This window comes from Rhinolophus sinicus, linkage group LG10 (genome assembly GCF_036562045.2).
Source record: "Rhinolophus sinicus isolate RSC01 linkage group LG10, ASM3656204v1, whole genome shotgun sequence".
Classification (NCBI taxonomy): domain Eukaryota; kingdom Metazoa; phylum Chordata; class Mammalia; order Chiroptera; family Rhinolophidae; genus Rhinolophus; species Rhinolophus sinicus.
The window spans coordinates 61,222,015-61,244,114 of NC_133759.1; the positions used below are offsets into that span (position 1 = coordinate 61,222,015).

Here is a 22,100-nt window from a genome sequence, read left to right on the forward strand (position 1 = left end):
AGTGGATGAAGAAAACAAATGGCCTTATTCTTTTTTATTTTCTTCTGCCTAGGAGACAGACAAGATAAGCAATGAAGAATTATAATTGATAAAGTAATTGTAGAGATAGGCTGCTAGAGGTGAAAAATGAGATTGCTACATGAAGGTTATCTTTTCTTTCAGCCTAAGGAAAACCTTGTCTTCCATTTCCCTTTTCTTACAGTTTATTGAAAATTCTGCCTTATATATCCAGATACAAATTATAGCATTGAGTATCACCAGCTTTATAGAAGAGGATTTAGCTTCTGCTCATTTTCTGTTACTGTTAATGACTTTTATTCTTTCTTGAGCAGCAGTTTAGTTTTTCTGTTTGCTTTTGTTATGTTTTTTACCTTGTGGATTCTGTGTATTTTAAAGAAATGATTGTTTCCTTCTCCACTTATACTGCTAGGAAGCTTAAAGTCAAAATAGTGCTTCCTCTGTATCACTTGATGGTTTGCATTTCATGTTCAAGCTTCACATCAGGCACGTCTTACTTTGCTTACTTGGCCTTTTAGCTTCATCACATAAAAACGTATTGTTTCTTGATGGTTTGTTTGCCTAGAATTCCGTTGCTTAGAGCTTAGGCTCTGGGGATCAAACAGGAGTTGATTTATAGTTCTTCAACCTTACTAGAGGGGTCACATTAGTTCAGTCTCTTAATGTCTCTGAAGTTTGGGTTTTCATCCATAAAATTGAGATTGCTGTAATACAGCCCTTTTAGCACTTGAGTGAGTATTAAATGAGACACTGTGTGTAATGGTTCAGCCAGGGCTTGGCACATAGAAAGAGTCCTCCCAAAGTAGGTGTTAATACATCATCAGCATCATCATTATATGATCATCAATTATCATCAACATTATATGTTATTATTCTAACTCCCATTCTCTGGGAATTATATTCATCTGCTTTCTCTTCATCATCCTTCTCCTTTTCTTAGCTTAAATACGAGTATATTTTGAAACACTGTAGGGTACAGAATAGAGAAGCAAGTAAGGCAAATACATACACTTTATTTAGGTCCCAAAGTAAGGCTGGCAATCCAATGATGTTGCTGTGTATCTGGTAGGGAGCAAATACTATCTTGTTTCCCCGAAAATAATACCGGGTCTTATATTAATTTTTGCTCCAAAAGACAGATTAGGGCATATTTTCAGGGAATGTCTTATTTTTTCATGTACAACAATCTATATTCAACAATCACATCATCTTCTTCTGGAATATTGTCATAACATACTAAATGTGTCCACCCATCTGGCAATCTTAACTGGGGCTTATTTTCGGGGTAGGTCTTATTTTCAGCAAAACACAGTAGGTAGGATCCCATGGCAGATGGGAAAATTTCAGGTGAGTTGTAGAAAAAAAGTGATATAAATGATATGCAGTTATCTATGGGGGAAAAATAGGGTAACGTTGTTCTTTAATAAGTAGAGTTATTACTCTAGTAAGGAGATAAAGCAGATATCAAACAGATAAGTCCAGAAGTAGTTAATTACAATGGTAGTTAAAATTATACAGATGATATCTTGGGAGCAAAGGTCTGTTGCCTTCTCATGGTCAGGGATTTAAAATAGACATTGTTAATCAAATGATGGGTAGCCCCAGTCACTACAGAAAAAGAAAAACTGGGATTCAATGCTACAGAAGGCATATAGATCAGAGACAAGGTTCCATGACAATGGTCCTTTTATCCATGCCTCCATTTACATTAGTCAATTGAAATGGAAGAAGAAAAAAAAACCATTGTTGTGAAATCACAACCAAAATGTGTTATTTCAAGAAATATTTAGAACTGATTTAAATGGTGTACATCTAAGCCACTTTAATCTTCATTGGACTGAAAGTTGGCATGTTTCTTAGTCCAGATGTAATTTATTTAAATTCTTTAGTTGTTTTTCAATTTAGAAATATGCATAGACATAAAATCTTGCATGTCTCAATCTTTTTCTACACATTTGTCAATTAAAATTAGCCAAATTATTATGTGGATTTTTCTTAAACTAAACTAAAAATGGCTTTTATTTCTAATGCCAAGAAATGAAAAGTGTGATAATGAGAGGAATGAGGGATTTGGGCCTAGATGCAGGATTCAGGCCTCAGTAGATTCCCCAAGTAACTTAATAATGTAAAGCAGATGTGAGTTTTTGGGGCTTTTTATTTTATTTTATTTTATTTTTATTTTTTAAGACTTTATAATTATTTAGAGACACAGGGAAGTGTCATACACCATAGGATATAATTTCCCACAAAGAAATCCCCAATAGAAATTTCTATCCTCGGTCCTTTTCTTTCTGTGACTCTAATGTGTTTCTCTCTACCTCTGTCTGTCTGCCCACCCCTTCACCATTTCTTTCTTCCTTCCAGGTTTCCACCCTATTACATGTTCTATCCCCCATTCCTCCCTCCCCTTGCCTTTTATTACCAAGGGCAATTGGCTGAATATACTTCATTATTTAAGTCTGATGAGTATTTCAGGTTTCACCCCCTATTATTTTCACTGGGTCTTTCTTATGAATAAATATGGGTTTCTCCATAGGGAGTTCTGGTGAATAGGATTGTTTTTTTCTTTTTTGCATACACAAAGGTACATATACATAGATACTGTATTTGAAATGTGTATCTTTAGGGATTTGGCCTGGATCATGGTTTGAACACCCAACCCAACTCCTTAGGGTATCACAAATTCAAGAAAGTGGATGGGCTAAAGTGATGGTGCTCTGGTCCTTTCCTTTCTGACATACTGTGATTGTATAAGCAAAACAGCTGAGCAGAACATGGCCATGGCCACGTAAGTGATCAGGTTATAACCCCTGGTTTATCAGAACACTAAGGGATTCCAGTTGCAATAATCAATGCTTTAAATTTATCACTGCTCTGATCAAAAAGCTCCAATGGATTTCTATGGCAGAGGGCTCTGTGAAAGTAGGAACTTGGTCTGATGTATGTACTGCTGTCTCCTCAGGGCTAAGAACATTGTATGGAGCATAAAATGGATTTAATATATGAATAGGGCAGGCTAAAATCTTCATCAGTCTGGGTAGACTAGGTTACGCTGCACTAACAAGTAACCCCCAAGTCTCAGTTGCTTAAAAAATATACTATTTCTTATTCATTATGTGCATTTATTATGGGTTGGTAGGGGAAGCAAGGGCCTCTGCTCTTTGCAGCCATTCAAGGATCCAGGCTGATAGTGCAGCTAGTCCCTGTTCCAGAGGCAAAAAAAGATCTGGAGGTGTCACTTCAACAGTTAAGTGCTCCAGCCTCAACGCAATGCCATCAGTTCTGCTGGCACCTCAATGGCCAGGACTTTCTGGTCCAGCCAACCACAAAGTGATCAGGAGGTACAATCCTATAGCTGCCAGAAGGTAAAAGGCCCAAACTTCTTTGAAAGGTGTGAGAGTAGTTGCACTTTCAGTGGGGAGAATTGACTAAATTGCCTTAATGTTAATATCTGTTGGTGCTTATATTATTAAGACAAATGATCATTGGCTGTAACACAATGGACTACAAGGTATTTGATAGAAAAAAAGGGGAATAGTGTTGATATTCTTGTTCCATCACATACATATACAGAAAGTTACTTAAACCTGAAAAGGCAAGTCTTTCTTCCATTTCTTTTTCTTTTTCTTTTCTTTTAATTTTCAACAATTCCTATCTGAGTGTCTTGAATATAATCAATAGTACATGTTTCAATCTCATTAGATTGAGTTGAATTTTAGATAAGTAACTATGTTGAGCCTTAATTGAATCCCTAGAAATGAAGAACATTATGGTTACAGTTTTTCAAAATGGTAACTTTTATTAGCAAATGTGAACTTCCTTTTAATTTTAATGCATTAGCGTAGCAAAAACAAAACCAAAAAACAATCATGGGACAAAAAGCTATGTTTCAAAGTATTGTTTTTCAAATGCCTGCAATGTATTCAATCTATGCCTCTTAAATGAGTGAATCATAATTTTTTGACTGTCTTAATGTTAAAAAAAAAAAAAAAAAAAGAAAGAAAATGTAATGGATAATTTTTCCCCATGAATTGTTTTATCCCTGTATTTAAGAGATGGGCTCTTGAGCCAGATCATTGGAGTTCGAAATCTGCACTATTACTAGATATGTTACCTTGACCAATTTCTTATCTCCCTGACCCCCCTCAGATTCTCCACTTATGAAACAATAATAATGCTTATCTGGGGTTAATAAATAGGATTAATAATGAGGTTAGTAAAAAGGATTGAGTTATACCTTACAAGCAACAATATATAGAGTAGGGCTAGCACACGGTGAAGGTTTAATAAACATTAGCTGCTGTTACTGCTGTTATTATTTTTGTGTTGACATTGCATAGTATGTGTAACTACTCTGTATATACAGAGGATGCCAAAAATGTATACACATTTTAAGAAAGAAAAAAAAACTATTAAAATTGTAATAATATATGCTGATAACAAAAGATGACTGCAAGTCATGTGTATACATTTTTTTGACACCCCCAATATTTATCAATACAATAATAATGAACCACAGAAAAGAAATATGCAATACCAACTACAACTTTGATGTTTCTGACTTACGTTTAACTGTAAGATTAATAATTACTGTTATCTTGAAATTTGTTTATTGGTAAGGTTTAATAAAGTTGTTATATTACAAAGAGCTATTATGTGTGCATTGTGCACTGTGAAAGACCATTGGAAAAGATTGATGAGTCTGAAGGGTACCTCACTCTCTCATTCTGTGTAACATAAGGGAAGAGAATGGCTTCCCAAGACACAGTGCAGCATCGAACCTTCTTTATAATGCCTATGAAAGGCAAGAGAGTATTCTGAGCATTTCAAAAGGTTTTCAAGGAAGGACAATTATAAGAACTACCTTGATTTTGAAAACAACATGAAAGAATAGACAGTATGCTCTATAAGAGTAGAAATCACATTGATCTGGTTCTCTGCCTTGTTCCCATGTATCTAACACATAGTAGGTGCTTTATAACTGATTTATGAAATGACTGAATGAGTATTTCTGAGAATCATTGCTAGTGTAATCTATAATTGAAAACTAGGTCACCTTACATGCATCATTGATGTTTAGGTACAATCATACCATATTTCTGAAGAAAGTGTTTGAACCATAGTACTAGAAATAAAATATTGAACTTCTGAGTGTTTCCTCTCTCCATCCCAGCATGCTATTTGAGGGAGAGGGAAATAAAAAAAAAAAAATGCCTTGAGCATTTTTTTGTCAAAATGACACATTTCTATTTATTAAACATATTAAAAAAACTCAGAAGATTTTTATTGGACTTCTGTATGTAAACATTATATTGTATTTCAGATATACCATATATTCAGACTGAACTGACAAAACAATCGACAGACTTAAATTTATATAAACCTAACAATATTTTTGGTTAACTTACTGGTTATAAGAACATTAAGAGGTAAGAAATGGCTTATATGTCACTTTTCCATTTACTATTAGAAGTCTAACACCCATTAACACTATCAATATTTTATAGAATGTTTCTTTTTCTTTTGTTTCTCCTTCCTTCTTTACTCTTGTGGCAAATGAGTGCTACCAGTAAAACCTCTAACATAACATACCAGGCAATATAGTGTTACAGTGCTGCTTGAGTTGTTGAAGAGTCAGTGGGCAGGTATTACAATTCACTGTAGCTGTAATAGAGGGTAATGTCACTTTAAGACATGTGATACTTTACAGAGGAGGGATGTATTGAAACAGACTACTGCTACTTACAGCACAGTGTAGCAGCCCAGCTCCTGCATTTTGCTGTCTTACTCTGCGCTGAAAGCACTGAAGTGGGGATGGTCCGTCATTAACTCTAAACTGATTTTCATCAGGAAACTGCACATTATCTCATCATCACTTCAAAGGTCTCGTCAGGCAGAGGTGACGCCAGGAGATGATTTAAAGGTGAAAATGACAAGGTTTCCACCCCTCAAACCTTGGCTTCTTTTCTGACAATACAGTCTGAATGAACCCGATGTCTCCTTTATTGTGGAAATAGCATTGGAAGAGAAAAACATATTTTTTTAAATCCTGATAAAGAAGATTATTGGGAAGCTCTTTTAAAAAAAAATCTCGAATTGTGGCACAGATGGATTTTAGAAAGTGTTAGAGCTTTCCAATGAACACTAATAGAGTACTCTGCTCTTGGCTGGATTTTTCAGGTAAGAAGCCTCTTTTAAGGACTTAAGATTCAGAAAGCCGATTTGTAACCTATTCAAGTCATCTCTAGAGAACTATGTAAGGCTGGATGTATTATTTGGGGGAAAACACCTATTAACATAGAGACAACCTCTTGGTAGGAGAGTGAGTAATGAGAACGATATGCAGGAACCTTGGAAGTAGTGCTGAGAATTAAAGAAAGTAAATGAAAAAAAAGAAAAAGAAGGAAAATGCTGCAAAGGTCAAGTCACAGTAATCTTTTTTGAATGCTAAGATCAATGTGGGTAAAGAAATAAGCCAGAGAAAGCAGACATTGAAAAACTGTTAAGTTTTGATTGTGGTAGGCTTTTTTCAAGTTTAGATAAATTCCTAGTGCATTTTAACTGGAATTCACAAGCAGTCAATGCATGCCACAGTCACCTCTGTTTTGTCTTTCTGTAATTTTCACGGTATTTTGAAAAGGCCCCGAAATACATTCATTTCAGGAATCACAGAAGGGGCATTGCTACTTATCTCTACTGAACAGAATGTATATCTATGTTATCCTGATAATTCTGAAGACGATTAGGCTAGCTCTGCTGTATATAAAGTAAACAGTGAGCAGTGAAACTAATAATAAAGTGAATGGTCCATCTGAATCACAGACTGGGGCATGAAAGGTACCATGCTGTTGAAAATAATGTTTTCCTACTTTGCACTTAATGAAGGTTGTCACCATTTGTCTATTATAGTCCTAAAACCTTTCTTGAAGTAACTATAGCTCTTTCCTAAAACCCATAAATTATCTTGTATTATGTCTGTGCGCGCGCACACACACACACACACACACACACACACACACACACACGATGTATATTTTTTTGCTTTCTGAACATCACAGTTTTTGAGAGTAGCAATTTCCATGACTAGAGAAGTCACACCGGGAGGTCACCGGCAGGTATTAAATGTATAGTTGAAATACTTAAAGTGTATGATTTGACAGTGAAAACACTTAAAAAGGAATAATATTGGTTCCAAAGCTCTCTCTATTCATAAGGTAAGCATATACTTAACTGGGTTCTTGTACAGAAAATGCTTCCCTATCCCTGGCTGAGTAAGGGTGTTGTCTCAAGTTTGATTAATTTGGCAATATGAAATGCAGCATAGGTGTTGTTTGAGGAACTGGACAGTATGTAGTACAGCTGAGTGTCTGTAGCGCCTAAGCTCCTTACAGGTGCAGATAAGACTGCAAAGTTTCAGTGCCTGTGAAAAGGTGTATGCTCATCCATAAATACATAGACCACCTGTATATGCATATTCACCAACACTATAAGACAAATGCCACAATGGGATCTTATGAGGCAGAGCAATATTGTAAATTATAGCTCACTCTACGATAGAAGCATAGATCTTGCATCTGAAACTCACTCTGGCTGAAGACAATTCCTTCTGATTTTAAGTCCAGCCAAAAAGACTGGTTCTATCAGAAGATTACAACATGCCTCTGAGAAATGATTACTTAGTTTAGAAGACAGCAGAGTGATTAAAAATTCATGAATGTAGAATTAAAAAAAGAAAAAGAATCCACTCTTTCAGGCTTATGTCAGACTTGCAATGAAGTTAAAAAGAACAGGAGTATGCAGCTTTTCAATGCCTGGAATAACTATAATTTAAAGATCATTGTGTAAAATGGAATGTTTAGTTAGGATACTATGTTTCAAAGTGCCTAACTGATAGTCCAACTTTAATTTGTTTTGGCAATCCTTGGAGTTTGGTTTTGCAGAATTTCAAAAACGAATTCATGATCTGAATAGTGCTTTCGTTCAATCCCACATCATGGCATGACCTCTGCTGGGTCATTTTTTTCTAGTAGCAAAGGGACATGATGTCTGAGACCTCCCTCCTCCCTCTTCTCTCATCAGTAGAATTGACAGCTGGGGGCTTGCAGCTGGGGCTAATCTTTCCTGTCTAATATTCTCTTTAGAGAATGGCTATGGTCTCTGCGATGTCCTGGGTCCTGTACTTGTGGATAAGTGCTTGTGCAATGCTGCTCTGCCATGGATCTCTTCAGCACACTTTTCAGCAACACCACCTGCACAGACCAGGTAAGCCAGGCGCTGACTCCACTGCAGCCTCCAGTCTCACTGCTGTCTCCTTAACAGATGGTTGAAGGCAAGTGACAGAAAGTGCTTTAGTGTGGGCAGTTCTGCATTCCAAGACTTACTGTTGGCAGGATGTTTTGGAGGCTGGGGGTTACTAAAATGATTTGGCGGTATTTCTATTAACTTCTCAGGAAAGAGCGTTTTCTAAAAGAGTCCTCCCACGCCCTTCCACATTTAAAAAGTAGAAATCTTTTGTTTTTTGAATACTTTGGCCCAAAGTGAAATATTCTGTAAAAGGTGGGATGATTGTCAAGACTTGAGGATGTTTGGTGGATGCAAAATATGATCTTTACAACTGATTAAGTAATGTGTATATTCTTGGGATGCATTTTAATCCAGTACTGATGCTATAATCTCAGTGTGTATGTGGCTAAGGATTCTGTGGGAATGTTAGTGCCAAAACTGAATTTGGAAGTAGTTTGTCAACGACAAAGAAATTAAAAAGTAACTTACTATTTCTTGTCTGGTTTAATTTGTCTCCTTTCCTTTCTCCCTTTCTTCACTTTCTGTTCCTCCAGTATGCTCCGTGGGTTTTTTTATTCTCTCTCTCTCTCGACAGTTTCAGGGACAAGTTCCCTTTAGTCTGTTTTTCTTTCTTTCTCCCCCCCCCCCCCCCAATATTGAATTTTGAGTTCCAGACGCACTTTGCTTTCTTGGTCTTTCTGTTCAAAGTTGATTTCTTACCCTTTCATGGCCTCACTCTTCAATCTGGATTTTTCTCTCCTTCTTTGCCTCTCCAGCTTTCTCATTACTGTCCCCCAGCTTGATTGTCTTTACCCGCCCTGGTTCTCGGAAAGCTTTCCTTCCATTTTCTGTGTAGCTTCAGCCTCTGCATCCATTTACTTCACCCTGCTGTCCTCCTCAGTCCCCCTGCACCAGTCACCACGTGTGGCCCAGGGGACCAGTTGCGCGCCCAAGATCCTGCTCCTCAGTTTTCAGGTGCTCGCAGCCTTTCACCCTCTCTCCAAATCCCTTCCCGGCCTCCTCCCTCCTGCCCGGCTTGCTCCGGCCGCCAGGTCCATGCCTTTGCCTTTCCCGGGCTCTGCAGCCGGTCTGGGCACTGATCCTGGACTCGTCTGCACAGTCCTCCAGCAACGTCTCCGGGCTTCAGGCTGAGGGCAGGACCGAAAGCGCGTCGGTGCAGTCCGGGGGCCTCCCGCGCGCCTGCACCAGGCTGCCGAGTAGCTCACCAGCCTGTTCTTTTGCCAGAACCCAGTTCTCCCCGGGAGGAGGGTTGGGGGGCGACCTGGGCTCCCGGCTGGGACCAGGGGGCAGCCTCAGGGCCCCAGCCACTCTTATCCCCCACTCCGTGACTGGAGGAGGCTAGGCGAGGGGACGCTGGTGCCCCTGCAGGTGGGCATGGAAAGTGTTCTGCCGATGCTGTGCGCTTGTATTTTTGCGGTGTGTGTCCCGAGCCTGGAGTGGACACCGCCAGACTCCGAGGCTTCAGTGCCCAGGTGGAGGGAAAACAAACGTGGGTTTTGGAACCCTCACGTTACCTCCGGTCAGTTAATCGTCAATCTGTTCTGGCAAAAATGTCTTGGACTCGTTACAAAGCCACACAAGTAGCACCGGAAATCTGCATTCACTGTAATACTTAAAAATAAGACTACATAACAAAACAATTGTTGTTGAGTATTTCAGTCGCGCTCCCAAGGTTAATTCCCATTGTCTGGCTTGATCCTTATACAAACAGGTGTAATCTCCTCCCTCCCGCCACCCTCCCAGGAGACTGAAGTTCTGAGGTACAGGGTGACTTGTCTGAAACCACACAGCCAATAACTGCCTGTTGGAGGTCAGGTTGGTCTGATTTCACCTCCTGAGTCTGTTTCCCAAGGAGGATATATATACAGTGATGTCTCTCAGTGCACAGAATAGTTATGCCAAGAAGCCTCTTTGAGGAAGTGCCAGCCCTTTGGCATAATTTGTGAAAACTTTCAAGTTATGTCAATCCTTGGAATCATTTGAACTGCAAACCCAGTATGAAAGGAGGTAGCCATAGCAGAACTGGTGAGAGGTGGCACGAGGTGACAGCAGAGCTCAGGACTAGCCATCACCTGTCACCTAACGTAACGGCATGACCTTGAACAAGTCACTTTTCTTCTCTGAGTTCAGTTTCTCCTTTAGGGATGTTGTAGGGGTATAAATGACAATCTTGAAAGTGCTTTGTAAACTGTAAAACTCTTTATAAATATCAGGAATTACTGACACCATCCCCCCTTTAATAGACTAAAAATGTGCGTGTGAGAGATGTTAAATGAGTGAAATTTTGCTGTTCACACAGCTAATCGTCCATCCACATAATCAGGACAAAAACCTAGTGTATACTCTTGTTGTTGCTTTTTAACTATGTGGCAGCTGGCTAGAATATACCACCAAATGCTGTGTGTTTTATTTTATTCTCTATACAGATAGTCATGAAAAACAGTACACTTTGCAATGAGCTTTCACAGATTGTCTCCATTAATCAGATAATATATAAGTTTTTTTTGGTGTGGGGTTATGGCTATGCTACTTGCAATAAGTAAACTCATGTCTGTTTGGTGCTTATTATCAAAATATTATAATTTTAAACTGAGAAACACATCATTAGGTTTTGAATGAAATTAAACACAGTCTTTGTTTTCCCCATTGTCTATTCTTAGAAATTGCTTGTTATCACCAATACATAGTCAATTGGTATGTCACATACCCCAAGAAACTGCAGTACGGAGACCAATTTCAATCCCAAGTGCTTATGTATTTGAGACTCATTTCAGCTTCATTGATGAAATAGAGAAACTATAAATACTCATTTCTAGATACAGAAAGATTAAAATGATATTAAACTGAAAGTCCAATGTATGTAATATGGTTATTCAACTTCCTTGGGTTTTCAAGAATTGCTGTAAAGATTAAAACAATAGATCTTGGAAATAGCAATATTCTAATACTTTCGGTCAGAAATACAATCTTCTTTGGTACAGTCTTCTGTTTTGATTTTAAGAGTAAATATATGCTTTTGGTGATGAGAGTTGGGATGTTTCTTTTTGTGGGTCTTAAATCTTTAGGGACACTAATGAAATGTGTATGAAAACAAGAGGGAAATCAGGGCCAGTTATCTGTGACAATCCACCCCTAAATGAGCAAATAAATAAATAAATAGCTGGATAAATGAGCAAAAAAGAAAAACATAATCTCATTTTCTCAAATCAGTTAAAACAAGTGACATGATGAGAAAAAATGAGACACCAGCAGACCCTGAGCTTTGCCACATTTGCCTAAGCTTGAAAAATCACCTCTTTCATAAAGCTGGAGCAGACAGACACCCTGTGCATACCAAGTACCCAGGAAATGTGCAAAATGACAGATCTTTCACTCAGAGCCCTGAATAGAGGGCGAGTAAAGGCTTTCCAGCTGTCTCCTCACCTGCTTAGGAACTGCTGGCTCCTCTCATCAGCTTCTTACAGGCAACTTCACCATGCCCTACCCGGTAAGATGGATGGTGCTCTGCTCCCAGCAGCCAATTTCAGTCTCTCAAGAAATAATCCACTACACTGACAGATGAGTGGAATTTGATGTGATGTTCCCCTCGTTCAGATTGTGCAGCACCTGGACGGCACCAGCCAGCCCGAGTCCTTCAGAGGAAATGTTAGAGATTTGGGCCAATTTCTTCTGTCAAAACATGAAATCAGGACAATGTTTTTGTGAGACCATGAATTTGTGATGTCTTCTCAGTGTAGTGGGTTTTGTACACAAACAGAATGAGAATATGTTAACTAGAAAACTGACTGATTTTAATGTATTCCCCTGCAGTCCCTAAGTACTTCCTATTTTTCATATTTACAGTATTAGGAACGCACCATTTATTTTCAGTTAGTCACTAGTTAGGGAAGATTAAAAGTCAATCAAATGGAAGTGAATTTCAAAATTGCACAAATGAGTAAAATGTGCTATAGATTAACAGATTTGTAATTTCAATAATGTTAATATTTGGCTAAATCAAGTTTTTATTCTGGGAATGATGTAGAAAATTACTATAACAAGTTGAAGAATATTCATGCCTTTTAAAAATATACACAACACAGCAATTAGGAGGGCAATTAATTTAAAAAAGGCAGACTAAACAATGAAAACTCAAAAGTGGTGTTTCACTGTTTCAGGTAATTAAAATAGACACGTTCAACTCTTTATAAGCACCAGTTGTGTAACAGGTAAAAAAGAATGAATGGTTTGCTAAATGTAACTTTCTAATTTAGGATTAGTTTTTTTTCCCTTTGTGGATATATGAATTATGACCGCAATTTTAATGGTTACTTAATTTCAAGTGTGTGGGTGTGTGAGGATGTATGTGAGGGGTTGTCCTTGAAACATAATAAAATATGGATCATTTCAAAATACTTTAGGAGAAGATCCTTGAGATTCTCTAGTAATTTAAAATTATATAGATAAATTACAAGAGACAAGAGTTACAGTGCCTAATGAATCATTTATTCTAGAGTCACTGCTATTTTATTGACAGGGGTGTATGGAAATTATATATGAAAAGATTACTCTGAATAGAATCATCCGTGTAACTTACACTTGGCCTGATTTAAAGCTGTATTAAGCAAACTATGTGTTTACAGGTATTCATTCATGACTTAAATTATTACATACTGAACATCACCCTCCATTTTAAAGTGTTGTTTTATTAAAATACTAAAAAGCATTCTTGTATGCTTTATACTTATTGTTACCTTATTATTCAGTATTACTTTATTGAAAACTGCTGCAGGCATGTGCATCAGAATGCCAAGGTACATTAGAGTAAAGAATTGCTTCATAATTGTAATATAAAATACACAGTGAGAACAATAGTGGTTGCATATTGGCTTGTTAAGAATGCATACTAGTGCTAGGTTGCTAAGTGTAGTGAACTGGTGTAAGGATTAGAGCAGACAGGTTGTAACTTGGTATAAACTGATGCTAGTGATAATCCATGGATCACCTGACTGATGACGTTGACCTCATTCCAGAGTCAGAGCACAGCTATGAACATTTGATAACACTCAAGTGTCAAAACCAAGTAGAGGTACAAATAAATATTTTCTGTCTGTCTCTTGAACTTGTAAGAGAATTATTACAATGCTGTATAAATATTGTTACTTATATGCACTCAACCCTATAGCCTCAATTTGTAGCTAAGGAAAATAGATGTTTTATCACAGTATAAACAAATGTTTAGAAGTTGCACAAATGAACATTAACCTTCACTTGTTAATTTCTTAAAGTTCATTTATGGCAACTTGAACTCTTTAAAACACTGTGCAACAATGATTTTAATAACAAAAAAAAATTAGAGGGGAATTTCATCTCCATCAAAAGGGGATTGGTAAAACAAATTATGGCACATTTACAAAATGGAATTCAATGTAGCTTTTGCAATGGATGAGATATGTTTATATGTACTTGTGTGCAAACATGCCCATGATATACTGTTGAGTGAAGAAAACAAGGAACAGAATATTCAGATTCAAAGTAATTTTGGGGGAAAAATATTTGCACATGCATAAAAATGTCAGGAAGGCTATAGACATTCTTTATATAGTGTTAGTGTTTTTGATTCATTTCTAGTGTGGGTATATATTGCTTTTTAATAAAAAACTTATGATATTACCTACAGGGTATTTTATGGTAAAATTAGAAATACATCAAACAAATGTTTCCAATTTAAAGAACAAGAAGGAGACATAGGTAGGAAAATATCACGAAGCCCTTTTTTTTTCTAAGCACCTTCAATATTCAACAAAATGTCTAGGTTAGCATTTCCCAGTTCACAAAATACTGTCCCCTCAAGATACTTCTTGGAAAAAAGCTTTTGGAATAACATTCACTACATGGTATGTTCTCCTCTTGGAGATTTGCAATGCATGTTAAGTGTATGAAAGTTTTGGAAAGATTTGCAGATAGGAAACCTGGTTGTGTTTAACTTAAATTTCCAAACATTTTTCATTTGGTCAGTATCGCCAGTGCCTATTCATACCACATGCGTTGAGATGTGTGGGCCAAGATAATTCTGGAATCCTGTGCTAGTCATCTTTTTATCTCTCACTTCTAGTGAGGAACTTGACATATAGGGTCTCAGAAAATATGTGTGATATTATTAAGGAAAGAAAGAATGGCTGTTCTGGTGGACTTTTATACTCTCCTTTATTTGTTACTATTTGTGTGTGAGTGCTTGTGTGTGTACGGATGGATCCATATGTATCTGTTTGTGCATTTATAATTAGGAGATACAACAAATTGTAAGTATAATGTGTGCATTTATGTATGTATCTGTGCAACATCTTTGAGTAGGTATTTGACTTTATTCATTATTTGACAGCTAATCCATTAATCAAAATAATCCAAAGAATATATCTACAAGTGTAGTAAAAAATTAAATGCCTAGGGTTTTCAAGTCAGGGAATGATTTTTTTTTTTTCCCCTAGAGATTTAGAAGTATTATAAGCGTGGTCTTGAGGGACTGAAGAGAAATTTACTTAGCAAGTAGGGAAAAGCCTTTTGCTTTTAAATCTTTTGATATCAAGAGAAAAATTGACTTCATCTTTGTAGCAGCTAGAAAATAACACCGGACAAGCACATTTTCCTTTCTTTGGGGTAAAGAGAAGAAGAATCATTTTAACAATTTGTATAAACTAATTGAATTCTCCAAAGATGATGTCCTCAAAGCACTTAGGGAACCTCTTGGCCCACTGTTTCTACTTCCCTGTCTTTATATAATAAGGGCTCAGAGAAAGAAAAGGGAAATTATATCATCACAGTTATTTTCTCTCAGAAGATGGATAGATGCTCTGAGGCATCTGCCTGTTCAGTACGTTGATGCTTCCTCCCTGCAGGGAAGGAGTTAAATGAGTCCTCACCCTGAGTATAGAAGGGAGGACGATCTCCTATATCCTTAGCCAATGCCGTTGTTCTGCTAATGCAATTACCTCTATTCACTTTTACTACACCATTATTAGACCAAATTTTCTAGGCATACATCCATTTTACCCAGGAATAAATCCAAGCTCACTGAGTCTGTATGCATCCTAAGGATTTTCTGATTTTCCCTTTGCGTGGATGAAGAATGGACCGATTGAGTCATATGCTTTGACGTGAAGGCAGAATACCAGCTCCCAAATTTAGATGAGCTACCACACCTACTACTCCGCGGGGCACAAAGCACTTCAATGCTCTTGAAACTGACAGTGTATCTTGGATTAAGGTCAGCAGGCCAGCAGGTCATACTGAATAAATAGTGTGTAAGTATCCAATAATTATTTTCTGATCCACTAGCAACAGTTTTATACACTCTAAAAATGACTACACTGGCAGGAAAGCAGCACATTAAGCCTTCATATATATATATATATATATATATATATATATATATATATATATATATATATATATATATATATATATGTAATGAGGGGAGAGCAGCAGAGTAGCAGTATGAAGCTGGAGCTCTCAGGGTCTCACGTCAGGTGTCAGTTTCAAGGCTTTTGAGGAGAGGGTGGGAAGGAATCAATGATTTTCATAGGGCACCTAGCAGCCTCAGGAGGTGAGCCACACATTCCACAAACAGTAAGGAATGTTCTGCCAGATAGTGAGGCTTATAAGCTGCCCAAGGAACTGATTCATTGATTTTATCCATTTGATAGAGCAAGATTCAGTACAAAATCACCTTTGTATATTTAAAAAAGCCTTCTGCTGAAACTGTCTGAAAACTTCCTGGATGATTTCACAGCTGAACTATGTAAATACCTTCATAGACCAGGCAGTGAACAAAATTGATTGGACCAGCCAGGGGACCAGACATCACAAAATACTGAAAACTGTGGCAACTAACGAGCATATGCACATCTAGAGGCCACAACAAATCCTAGGCTACACCTGAGATGGGTTCAATGTGACCGGAACATCTGATAGCTTAAGGCAAGCCAGATACCTAGAAGTTTAAGTGTAATGTCCTTACCTTTGAAATGTCAGATGGGACAAGCAAACTTGACTCAGGGCTGTATCCCACCTGCCAACTGTGTGTCACCTCAGACAAGATTATTTCCAGCTCCCACATTTTATGATGCCTAATGAATTTATCAAGTCCTTTTATACAAGCAGTGTGGAGAGAGGTGACAGCAGTGGGGTCACAGGGGGTTTCTATGAATATCTCCCTTGGTCTGCATTGGAATTATGCCCATGGTTTAGTCTTAGCCTGAGTTAGCCCCAACATGCTGAAACACTGTGTCTCTGAGCCCGTCGCATGATGCTACATGGTAGCACTAGGGTCTGATAGACAGTGAGCATTTATGTAATGAAGCCAATGGCCTAAACAGAGGTCTCATTTGAATCTTAGCTAAAAATCAATTAATTTTCCTGTAAGTAAGGTTTAGGAGAAATAGTAATCTGCAAATGTAATGAAACAGAAGGAAGCATCAGGTAGCATTACGATGCCGTCATTTAATACTTTATTAACATTCTCAAACTCAAGTCTAAAGTCCACTAGTAGGTTGTAAATTTATCTTAAAACCCAAGGGTTTTTGTTGTTCTTTTGAGCAAATATTTAAAATTTCATGTGTATTCATTTTGTGTACGGATATGGGCTACTTATTAGTACACCAATTGAGTTATGATTCTACTAGGAATGACGTGTAGCTAACGCTAACTGAGCTTCCTTCATTCAGTATTCTACTAAGAAAACTGCCGCCAGCTCTTGAAAACATTGCAAAGCGCCTGCATGCAAATAATTACAATTCATGTAATTTGGGGAAAGATAATTTGTTATCAGTTTATCATGAGCATTGTTTGGGTTGTTAGTGATTTTCAGTTGCTGTGGTCCTTGCTTTTAAATTATACGTTAGTGTTGGTTTAGTTTTATCATTATCAATTAAGTTTGCTGTGGGCTATTTCATTAACCTTATAGTCTGTAATGATGCATTTTGCATATTTTGGATTTTAAATTTGGTGAAGACTGGACTTTAATACATTCAGAAATGAATTGTGGTTCAGAAACTGTCATCTATATCCTTGTAAAACAAGTACATATAAATCACTCACATTTATTTGTATGTTGACACTTGTATAGTGACATCAATTGTATGAGGTGTGATCAAAAACTTCAGTGAATGTTTAAATAAAAAAAAAATTATTACAGTAAAAGACACATCACCATTAATCCCCCTCAAAACACCCCCCCCCTCTTTGAACACAATTATCCCATCGTTCTTTCCATTTTCTGAAGCAGTTCTGGAAGTCCTCTTTCATAAGTGTCTTTAGTTACGTTGTTGTGGCTGCCTCGATGTCCTGAATGGATTCAAAACATTTACCTTTCATGGTATACTGCCTGTGAACCTATGCAATGTAAACCTCAAGGCAGGTCACATTTTTGGTTTATCTTTATGTCCATAGGGCACATTTTGTAAAACGTGAATATGTTAATAAACGTAATTAGTGAGTCATAAATGTACCCTTCCAAGTATTTATTACCTAAGTATTTTTCTATTGGGAAGTAGAAACAGGTAAGAATTGGATATTTCACTTCCTCAATGTGGTATAGTAAAGAAGGTTTGAACATGACTGTTCTATGACGGAATTGTAAACTAGAGACCAACCCTTCATAGAACTATGAATTGAAAAAAATATATGACACAGCAATATAAAAATAATAATAAAAAGCCATTTTTCTGAAATCAAATGCTAAGATAGAAGACAGGAGAGCATGTTATTTGAAGGCTTTCCAGATGAGGTCTTAAGTTCAATTGTCTTTGTAGCTCCTTATATCTCTTTATCTGATGAAAATGCAAGATGCCACATACCGGACATGTGCTTGAGAAACTAGGTCACTGGGTGAACACTTGTAGGAAACATTTTGACAGTTACTCCCAGGATTGTTCAGAAGTAAAAGCAGATTTATGGTGTACATGCTGCCAATCCCCTGCCTTCTGTCAGAGGCCTAGGTAATCAATCACAGTGATTATTCCCACAGAGCCTAGATAGGATTTCATAATCTTTCTCAGTCCTTCTCCAGGTACCACCAATTAACTGATTGACACTGGTATGCAAGTTGAGAGTCTTTGACCATCCCTGAGGTCAGTTAATTGACTGAATTTCTCCAGAATCTCTCTCCTATCCAAAAACTGCATGACATAAAACACTTTATTTAAAAAAAATAAGAAAATGAACCCAATAGCAATTAAATCAAATTTAAATTTACATAGCAACATATGTCCAGTAACTACTATTTAAGATAGTGTAGCTTTAGGCAATTCTGTCAACTTCTGAGAATTGCAAAATGTTCTTTTCATTACTTCCAGAAATGTTTAATTCTTTTCCCTGGTCTTCTTTAACTCTGTCTAAGATGCAAAGTCGCTTGTGATGTGACCTCTAACCCAACAGGGTGCTTTGGGATCACAAAGTATGAAGCAATTCATCCTAAAGAGAGAAGATTTGGGAAATCCTCATGAAGGTGGTGATTTTGTGTTGGGCTATGGGTACTGGGTAGAAAGTGAGCTAGTAGAAAGGATCAAGGGTGACCTAGTCAACCAAAGGGAACAGAAGAAGTAAAGACTTAGAGGCAGGTAAGGGGAATAAGGTGGGTTGGTGGTGGACCTGGATAGCTGTAGGCTCTAAACTAGAGAAACTTTATATTATTCCACTTAAAGGGAAAGCAAGATTTTCCCCCATGTTACTCTTTGTAAACTAATTTACATTGATGACCACAGGTGGAAGGAAAGAGCCCTAGTATATAATTAGAGTTTCTATGGAAAGAATTCAGTTAATTAACAAAAATGCAGCAACAATACTCTGGTCAGACTCTCTGTGTCCCATGAGGACTTTCTCACCTTTGAATTATTGTTACCCTTGTGTGATAAAGGACAAAATATGTCATACTGTTTATTTTATTTTATTTATGTTTAATTCAATTTATTAAGGTGACATTGGTTAGTAAAATTATACAGATTTCAAATGTATAATTCTATGATACATCGTCTATATATTGTATTGTGTGTTCACCACCCAGAGTCAATTCTCCTTCCATCAGCATATATTTGACCCCTTTTATCCTCCTCTACCACACTTCTCCCCACTTACGCTCTGGTAACCATTAAACGGTTGTCTGTGTCTATGAGTTTTTGTTTCTTTGTCTTGTTCATTTGTTGCTTTCAATTTTATATCTCACATATGAGTGAAGTCATAGGATACTTGACATTTTCTGTCTGACTTATTTCACTTACTATGATGATTTCAAGATCCATCCATGTTGTTGCAAATGGCAGTATTTCATCTTTTCTTATGGCAGAGTAGTATTCCATTGTATATATGTATCTCTTCTTTTTTATCCAATCATCTATCAGAGGACACTTGGTTGTTTCCATGTCTTGGTCACCATGAATAATGCTACAATGAACACAGGAGTACATATAGCTTTATAGATAAATGTTTTCAGATTTTTGGGGTAAATATCCAGAAAAGGGATTGGTAGGTCATATGGTAATTCTATTCTTGATTTTTTTATGAACCCCCATACTGTTTTCTATACTGACTGTACCAATTTACATTCCCATCAACAGCATATGAGGGTTCCTTTTTCTCCACAACCTCTCCAACACTTGTTATTATCTCGTTGATAATAGTTATTCTAATAGGTGTGAGGTGGTATCTCATTGTGCTTTTGATTTGCATTTCCCTAATAGCTAGTGAAGTTGAGCTGAGTAATGCTTTAGTCTTAATTTTGCTATGCCAACAGGCTTGGCTGAGAGCATGCTTTCTTATTGGATTAACAGCATCTCATTTTCAGTCTTTCTTTTTTTTTTTCCTTTTTTTTTTTTAATAGGCTATTGTCTCCCAATACATTTTTTCAGGCTTTGGAGAACCTTTTCATGCAGAGAAGTAACAGCATAGGATAAATCTACATTTCTTAGACTCAGTCTTAGTGTAGATTTTCTGTTTTACTTAAAATAAAGTTATAAATCATTCACAATGGAAGAAAACTCTCTGTAACGGCAATTTAAGTTTTTGATAAAATTTTTTGGCACATATCACATTGAGACTTTATAAATTATCCATAATATTGTAAAGTGGGCTGACCTTTTCAGTAAGTGGTTTGATCATTTGCAGCAGTGTCTTCTTGCTAAAATATGGAATTTGCTGTCTTTCAAACAAAACTAGCTACACTCATAGCCCAGTAACATGTTAGGTAGAAATTGCTTAAATAATCAGACCTGCAGTTTCCCTTTCAAATTCCTCTCATCATCAAAACAAATCTCTTTCCCTCTTCCAAAATATCCACATGGCCAGTGATGGCAAATTCCCGACACATAGTTCACTCTTATGATTATGCTTTTTCAGACATTGCTAATCAATTATGATACTCTTTGTATTTGAATCCAGATTTATTCTCTGAATCCTTCTAAGCAGTGCTTTAATCATTGAGTTGTTAAAGGAGATAGGAATGATTTCAAAAATAACAACAACCACCCTCAGAACCACCATTATCCAGCACCTACTATGTCACATACCATGCAAACGACCTTACATGGACTTACTGGTTTAATTTTGAGATGAAACATATTGTCCATTCTTGATCTAGGCTGTTCTTTTATGTAACTGATTTCCCACCTCAAGGTGGACCATGTTATTAATTTAAAAATAATGATTTAAATGATTAATCAAGTTAATACATATAAAGTACTTGGATTCCTGGAACAGGGTAAGTCCATGTCATATGTGTAGTATGTATGTACATCTCTGGGAATTAGGTAAAGGGTTGACTTGCTTGCAAGATTTTTACCTGACCTAACTCTCCTTGTCACCAGTGGCTCTTGGCCAAGTAGCTACAGGGATAGGAGCAGGTTGGTATACTAAGAAAACAAGGAATTCATATTCGGGCTCTATTATCATCACATTATTAGCTCTAAGTGTGAGCAAGGCAGTGTCACACTTTCTGCTTCACCCATAAAATGGGGGTGCTTGTTTATAAATCCCCACTTTACAGGTTTAAGTAAGAAATAATGATGATGTCTGTTCTACGTCTGCCATAGAGTAATTGTCCAGCATAAGTTGTCTTATTTTGTTAGGTAAACATATGAGTGTCAAAGCAAAGATGGTATAGAGAGACTGCTTAGTCCCAACACATCCACACATACTATTTTTCTATATAAAAAAGGAAGCACATAGAGATTTCACAATTAGAACTTACTTTCACTTTATGGTCACATCTGAGTTTTCTGATAATTTTCCATGTACTCAGCATAGGCAAGAGAGAGATTTGATGGCTAATCTCTACTCTGGAGTCCGTTAATGGTTGGCCTTGAGTTCTAAGTCAATATGAACGGTCAATACTTACAATATCCTTCCTTCGAACAGCATGTTCTGTTTGTAATTACTGAGGAAGGTGCTCTAATCAATAAGCTTCATGGAGTCTGTTTGATCCCAAATAAGAGGGAAGTTTGGTTAATTAATTTAAACATCTGGCCAATAACTCATTAATGGAAAATAGTCCAAAAGTCAGCATTGGTGCTTTGTGATTCTCAGAATGAATTCTAAGTCTATTATAGCTCTATTAAAAGAGCTATTATTCAACTGAAATCTTATCCCATTTATCCATACTTCCTCAGGTGTTTTCTTTTTTTTCCTTTTCATTAATTGTGTTGTCCTTAAAATTACCTATCACCTCTTTATCATAGGACCCAACTACTGAAGGAAGAAACCCAGGTATATGCAGATAAACACATTAGTACCTAAATGTCATGGGTTTCATC

General features: G+C 37.0%; 1 protein-coding gene across 2 annotated transcripts in view; it reads left to right on the forward strand.

The window, feature by feature from the left end:
* Window positions 1-5,745: 5,745 nt before the first annotated feature.
* The window catches only part of TAFA1 (TAFA chemokine like family member 1), a 558,841-nt gene continuing 542,486 nt past the window's right edge, over window positions 5,746-22,100 (forward strand). The window contains exons 1-2 of one of the 2 annotated variants that reach the window (XM_019711753.2): window positions 5,746-6,198; window positions 8,160-8,280. In XM_019711753.2, coding sequence (XP_019567312.1) covers window positions 8,163-8,280 — 118 coding nt within the window. In that variant the 5' untranslated portion in view covers window positions 5,746-6,198; window positions 8,160-8,162. The remainder of the gene's footprint in view (window positions 6,199-8,159; window positions 8,281-22,100) is intronic. The other variant, XM_019711752.2, reaches the window with a different exon arrangement.